Source organism: Saccostrea cucullata, unplaced genomic scaffold (assembly GCF_032062105.1).
Source record: "Saccostrea cucullata isolate Sc308-1 unplaced genomic scaffold, CSIRO_AGI_Scuc_v1 ctg4533, whole genome shotgun sequence".
Lineage (NCBI taxonomy): Eukaryota > Metazoa > Mollusca > Bivalvia > Ostreida > Ostreidae > Saccostrea > Saccostrea cuccullata.
In genome coordinates this window covers 95,229-103,112 of record NW_026921901.1, presented here as the reverse complement: position 1 = coordinate 103,112, position 7,884 = coordinate 95,229, and the positions used below count along the sequence as shown (strand labels likewise).

At 32.0% G+C, this 7,884-nt stretch overlaps 1 protein-coding gene across 1 annotated transcript; it reads right to left on the bottom strand.

Moving 5' to 3' along the window:
* Nucleotides 1-2,951: 2,951 nt before the first annotated feature.
* LOC134260879 (uncharacterized) lies at nt 2,952-7,570 on the bottom strand (the record flags this gene model as incomplete). The annotated part of the gene is made up of 11 exons (XM_062743404.1): nt 7,473-7,570; nt 6,352-6,582; nt 6,064-6,138; nt 5,874-5,984; nt 5,424-5,483; nt 5,181-5,264; nt 4,876-4,985; nt 4,537-4,582; nt 3,873-4,106; nt 3,469-3,543; nt 2,952-3,038 (listed from the first exon to the last, which is right to left on the bottom strand). Coding segments are annotated over exons 1-11 (1,134 nt in total), but the record flags the coding sequence as incomplete, so codon positions are not given.
* Nucleotides 7,571-7,884: the final 314 nt, after the last annotated feature.

The window sequence follows — 7,884 nt, the reverse complement described above, 5'->3', positions numbered from 1 at the left end:
TAGAATGTATACATTCGTTATTATCTCATGTGATATTTATTGTTATTGTTTTATTTTATAGGGCCATTCATTCATTTACTTGATGAACATCAATATTAAACATATATGAACCCTTAGACAGGAGTTTGGTTGTTATTACATCCTATATATAAACCATCCCTGCAACACAAGCATTTCCATAAAGTGTAGAAATGTGTTGACAAATCATGGTTCTTGTTCTACAATAAGGACACAATAGGAATGGAAGTTTTATATAGGTATATTTAAATACAGTGTTTAGGAAAATCTACACTTCATATACATGTATACACTGTTCCTCACGATAAAATAAAATCTAGGCTTTTTGATTTCGTAGACGAAACTTTTAAAATTCCTACGAAGCAATATTTATTCAAAAAATTGAGGCGAGTTTCAATTCAATATTTCAATATTGGTTTAATTTCTTTTATAACTTAACTCTGCTTTCATAGGATAAGCAACCCTGAGGCGCCCATGCCTTTCCTTGACGTTCCAACGTTTTAAAGTTTTTATTCAGATATTTACAGTTAACCTATTCCTTCACCAATATTCCTCATATGATACAGAATCTCTGTCACTCAAATACTGTCTGTACTATTTTTACAGACATGCATGACTCACTTGTGACAAATTTTCGTGATTCCTCCAACATTTTTAGAGTTTATTAAGGATTTTTCCTGAGTAAAAAACAAAACTGCATCGTTTTCTGCTGCTCTGTGACGTTATAGAACGTCATAATTTTTGTCGTTTCCAAAGAGGACTACCTACCTTCTCAAGTTGATTTCTTTCCAACAAAGCAAAATATTTAAGGAATGACTCTAATTCTTGGCCAAATTATCGAGTATAATATGGTTTGGGTCAGTTTACGCTTTATAATCCGCGAAGCGGATTATAAAAAAGCGTAAACTGACCCAAACCATATTATACTCGATAATTTGGCCAAGAATTAGAGTCATTCCTTATAATTTAATTTTAAAATAATTATTCAACTGGGGGTGTAAAATTGTGTTGTTTTTATGAGTTCTAATTTGCCGCTCAAAGATACAACCGTAGAAACGGAAGTGATGGGAAGCAAGGGGAGGTAAAAACGGATACATAGATCTAGCAGCCATGATGCTTGTTTACATGAGGTAAGATCGAGTAACTGTTTGAAATTAAAGGTAAATTCATTAAATCTGGAATTTCCCATAAATCCCAAGGACTGGAAATGAGGGGATTGATGGATACAGATGATTATGCTGGTTGTCAAGGGGGTGTGTCCCCATACCAAACCAGATTATATAAAATGTTATGCGTTCCTTTTTGGAAATCAACCAATGAGAGGCAAGAATACAAGCAAAATTAAATTATTAAGCCATATTATTATGCTTCCTGTCAGTTTGTCTCTATATATAACCCATACCCTACTATTCTCGCATAGTGGTCTAAGGATTTATATAGCGTAAGCATACTATGCCGAAATAGAGCACGGCTTCCAATAATGAGGAAAATCCGACAACGCCCATACCGGGGAGCGAACTCACGACCCCGAGATTGTAAGTCCGACGCGCTACCGATTACGCCACAGACGCCGTTATCTATCATATTGTACTATAATATATATAAACTTAGTTTCAAATATTTTATAATTAAAATTAAAAATAAACAAAATAATTCTTCTAAAATAGTTTCTTGCAACCCCCCTTCCTTCACTCAAATAATATTCTCTAAAACTATCTGTAGATTATACCTAAAGCATGGAACGTTCAAAATTAAAGAAAAAGATTATGACGTACATGTTGCATAAGGTGACGTCATAATAGAGTAGACGAATGTAACATGTGATGAAACATTGGGAATGAAGAAAATATTGCCGTATTTATACAGTAACAAAGTCAGCATAATAATAACAATAGTGTTGTGTTTTGCGTGCACTATGCCTAAATAGCAGTCAGGGTTTGACACATAGTGCACATGCCTCTGACTTGCGCACCATGTGTCAAACCCTGACTACTATTTAGGCATAGTGCACGCAAAACACAACACTATTATATAAATATGGAATACGAATCGATGTAACAATTCTTTATTGTTTGTAACTAACTAAATTTTTACCTGCTCCGAGATCTGATTTTTGCATTTTTAAAATCTGGATAAGTGTTGAATGAATCGTGATAATTTAATAAAAACTTAATACAAATCATCTGGATTTATTGTTAAAATATTTCTACCATAGTTCGATAACATATGACGTCAAATTAAAAAGAAATGACAAAAGTCCACAAACTTTTCGAACAACCCTCGTATCTCATTAATCTTGAAATAAAAAGGCACCATAGAGTATGCCATGTCTGGTTCATGTTTGGGTGTTTTACTGACCACGTGCACAGACGTTAAGGATCAAATATATACTAAAATGTTTACCAAATGAGATGTCTAGAATTTCAATCATCATTTTCTCTGTTTTAGTCCATAAATAAGGTAGTAATATTCCGCTATCACCTGCAAATCGTTCTTGCATCTCCCAGCCTATTCATAACTTATTCAATACACAAGAGAATGCTCCGAGTATTACACATAAGTTTATATACATGTATACGGATTTCAACAACTCATTAAAAGTTCCGACATTTTTGTAAATTTAGTGGTCTTAATAATGACCATGTCAGCATTGTTACCTGACATTGGGTCGTATGTTTCTATTGCATACCAATTGTTAGACCTTTGTTATTCCCCGTTTTCGCTGAAAGTGAAATTTCTGTCTATCTGTTCGTGCGTTTAGCTGTCCGTGTTTGTTTGTAACACTTTCGTTCCGCGAGATATTTTGGGATGCCTTTGAGCGTTTTAATGAAATTTTAATCCAAACTCACTATGTCTCCCAAAAAACGTACATGTAAGAGTATTGGTCAATTGGTCTCTTTTCTTCAATCAAAATCGAAGATTACTGTACTTACTTCCCCAAATAAATACGACCATTGTTCTCTGATATATGAAAAACTTCGCAGCAAATTGGCCAGTTGAATTCGAAGATCGCCGTTCATCTGCATTTACAAAAAATGTTTCAGTTAGAAAAATGCATGTATTATTATGCTACTTTGACAGTAAATTAAATGCTAAACATAAACCCCCTTCCCAAGTCTATGGGCATGTATAATTCGTATCAATAAATTAAAAAATGGATGTTTCTAAAAAACAAACGATTGAGATAAGCAAAAATGTTAAGACACGCTGCAACTTTATCACTCATCACTCATGCATAATACAACATTTATTTTACAGCTAAAAACCAATGATTATCAAGTTATTAGTCAGAGTGGAAAAAATTAGATTAAACAAACTTGAACTTATTTTTGAAGAAGGGGAAAAGAGAAAAAATGGAAATATTCATTAAAAAGTGGGGCCTGTTCCCTTAACTCCTCGTCTTCAAGATTGTTTAAGTTTGCAAATTCTTTTCCATGCATCATGAAGTACCTGAACGACCAACTTTATACACAATCCAAGCCAGACAATCTTCACGGACAGCAACAAACCTGTTATAACGATCACCTTGAAAACGGAAAGAGGTGTTTCATTATAAAATGTTTGTTATATATCATCATTCATTCAGATTTATAAAAACAAATTGTTTGAAATAATCAAAGATCTTAGATCTTCGATACATTACTTCTTTAGACGAGTATGATTAACTACTCGAGCTAAGACGTTATTAATCTATAAAATGTAGGATTGGAAGTATTCAGTAGTTTTTCGATAGTAGTAAATGGTAAAACAACTAACTTGGCCAACTAAAACCATGTTTAACTTAACACCTGCCTAAATTGTAGTAACAATATATATTTATTCAGTAAGCAAAATCAGATAATGAAATACATTACCATCCCACTCTTGGTCTTGTTTTGTACTACACAGTCCCCAATGACCGCCAACATATTTACAATGAACTCCAAAACTCCAAGGGTGATCATTAGAACCCCAAGAGCCCTGATGATGTCCACAAAGTTAAGTCCCAGGATGTAGATATGTACATAAATAGGATCCACGAAGGATCCTCTCATCTGGCTATCGTTGAGCAACACTGCACCCAAAGACACGAGTCCAATTGCAGGAAGCTATGTATAAATAACGAAAAAGTAAATAAAATATTTTATGTAGAAAAAGTGGGAACTAATGAAATCATGTGAAAATTTGAAAACATCGTGTGTAGACGCCAGGACAAGCGATTAATCATCAACACAAAAGTCAGGGGTCCTGGGTTCACACATGGTCCCACGACCACAAATATACCCAGGACACCTTAAGTTGTGATGATGGTGTCTGAATTACAGAGATGAAGATATCACAGAACTAATTTTGCTAGCACACAACATACTTTCATTTTCATACAACAAGAAAAACATGGGATAGAAAAAGAGGTATGTTCGAGAAAACAAAATATTCATTTTTTTACGCAAAAACTTCAAAAGAAAACTGTACAACAGTGATCTTATTATTTTAAATTTTAATAATTCCTACAGAAGAAGGCATTTTAAGGCTACTTACACAAGAAAGCAATCTCCAGATATTAGCAATGACACATGACCATGACCTGAAAAATCGATTTTATTATTTTTTAAAAATAATTAACTCTTGTTAGCACAAAATAATTTATTTTCAAAAATGTTATAGTTTTCCAAGTTTTATTGAATTGGGTCTCAACTGCATCTAGCATTTTCAAATTTATTACCACTGCACCACGGACTCAATACAAAGTCGTCTTAGAATTTGTGTAGATACATTTATAAAATCAACCTGTCGAAAGTAAATATCCGGTGTTTTCAATAGTCACTAGAATCTGCTTCAAGCACGATTAATATTCAGTGTTATATTATGTGTTTTTACCTTTGCCAAGCTGTTTTTATCATTGATAAGCAGGTTCTTGCCAGAGCAAATGGTAGATTCTCTCCAGAGAGATTACTGTAGATTATGTCACAGAAACCAAGCTGGATCAGCTGCAAGATTGAGCCTCATTTGTTAATATTAGGTATCAATTACATTCTATTTTACACAAAAATAAGAGTTTTTATAATCAATTCTCATTTTTAAATAAAACTGTATGTATAATTTATTTTGGAAAGTCTTGTTAACGTTTTGAAAATCATATTGAAACAAAAAATATACTATATTTCATACTGCGTTTTACATACCTCTAACAAAAGGCAAAGTACAGCAAGACTTAGATACGAGGAACAATATGAGATTATCCTCGCAGAGAACTTCTCCCAGCACGTCTTGATAAATTTAAACCATATGTTATAGAATTACTTTTGAGAAATACTGCATGTAGTCAAAAGTCTATATTTAAAAAATGAAATACACTTTACTCAGAGTGATTGTCAGATAACGTAAAAGAAAGATTATTTTTACATTTCTATAATAGTTCAACTCACCGAATCGTAACCCGAGCACCATGGACTTCCCAGGTTACTTGTAATACCACAACATCCCATCTAATCCGAAATAGAAATAAACATGCACGTAGTCATGTATAATTCACATTTTAATAAAACAAATAAAAAAGAAACATAGAGAGAAAAAGTACCATATTTTTGTTGAATCAATATCATACTTTTTGATCAAGAATTGTACACCTTTTAAATAAAACTTTACTCCTTATTGCAAGCAGAAAAAACGGATTATATTTATTTTATAATATGCAGAAAAAATAAAGCTTTAATGGGTTGATTGTTTAAGTTCATTCTAAAAAGATAGATTCTAAAACTTTTCTCTTCATTTTCATATTTCTATTAAATTCTAATGCTTACTGTCACCTATCTTTTATGTAAGTTTGAACTTTATATTTGGTTAAATAGAGTACAGAATTGTAATTGTGTAAGTACCATTGAAAACATTTCCATCCAATCTCCTATGGCCTCTTTTACAGAATCTGGATAGTTAATACGCTCATAGAAAATTGACTGGAAATCTGCAGCAAGTGAAGATGACTTCATCTAACAAAATATTTTAATATTATAAACATGGCTTTCATTTCAAAAATCCCAATATTGTCTTGCATAAATAGACACTCACTCCTTCAAGCAGTATACTAAATAGGGAGATGTATATGATGTCTGCAACAAGGAAAAACAGCAAGGACAGCATATACTGTTAAAAGGAAAATAAAATGGTTTGACATCTTTAATTTGTTCAACAACAAAAATATATAGAATATCAAGGTATATTGATTCTGTGGGAATACAAATTTTATTTTGATTACCGATTACCTCAAGACTTCCAACACAGAGAAAATGTTAAAAAGGGCACTTATGCTTCAAAGGTCATGAAAAACTACATGTAATTTAATGTAATGATTCATACCAAGATTAGAAATATCCTTTTTCTACAGAATATTCCCAACATCCCCAAGCCACAGGAAATGACGTATACTGGAAATAGAGACACGGAGGTCAACACCAGAGCATTGACTGTCATGCCGAGTCTAAGGTTTCCGACCCACAGTCGATCAAGGATGGCAATCCAGCTGTGTTGTATTAGTCCCGTATGGAGCTTCCAGACCAGTCCCATAACAAAGTAGCCAACGGATATACACTATATTATACAATTATTGCTGTTTTTTGAGGTCAATACAATGATTTAGCCATCTGAGGAGTACAATATTCACCGAGCCCGAGATGACTAAATCATTGTATTGACCTCAAAAAACAGCAATAATTGTTTTTTTTATGATTCACTGATAAAATGATACAGCTGAGCTCATTACTTGTTTGCATTTTATTAAGTGCTAGCCAAATACAAGAGAGAAGCAGAATTAAAATGTGAAAAACCTTCCCAGTTGTATCAATTTGAAATGGTTTTTTTTTTTTTTTTATCAATTTTAGTTGCCATGAAAAATATATAATGTCAGTCTTTTTTATAGGATAGATTTTGAAAGGAAGGAGTATTAGCAGGGAAAACGGACTGCCAAAAAGTAAAAAAAAAATGTTATTCAGTAAAAGTGTTGAAGGGGGGTCCCTGCATCCCCTCTTACCACCCTCACCCTAAATTATAATCATAAATTCGCATATGTTTTGTTCACATGAAAAAAAAAAAATCATAGTTGTTTAAATAGCTTTCCAAACCAATTTGTATCAATTTGGAACTTCCCAATCTATTTTTAGATCAATGTAAAGGAAATAAATCCTTGTATTGACCTGGAACATCACGTGCAGGTCAATACAACGTAGTATTTTTCTAACATAGTTGGATCTCCAATCAGAGAGATGGAAATTATTCAATTATATAATAAAATATACTATCAAAACAAAAATGAATGATTGATTGATTATTGGTGTTTTACGACAAAAATAAATAAATAAATAAATAAATAAAACGTTATGAATTTTTCAGCATTTAGTTTCAATTTATTCTGTGGAATAATAGGTTCAGATTTTTTTTTACAAATGCAGTTTAGAAAAACCTTTAAATATCCGACATCTTACTCTGACTAAAATCATGCACATTATGATTATATTGACAGGCAGAGCATATGCATTCTTTCTATACGATCCTGGAGCATATGTAAAAACGTCCAGTATGCGTGTTCTGTAAGTAGAAAAAAAATAAGTTTTTTAAAACCCAATTATTTTCATTAAAAAAAAAAATCAGCAGATTTAAATAAATTAAAGAAAACCTGGTGAATGAAACCAAAATACGATAGCTTAATGAGAAAAGGAGAGTAATATTAATATATATTACAAATTTAAAATTAAAAATCTTTTACTACCTATTATTTATTTATGTCATTAATCAATTCAGTATTTTCATGTCATAAATACATGTAGTTGTAATTTCACATCTTATTTCGTAAATATAGTGAATTTATTTCAAAAAAAAACTTTTAACGGTGAAAAA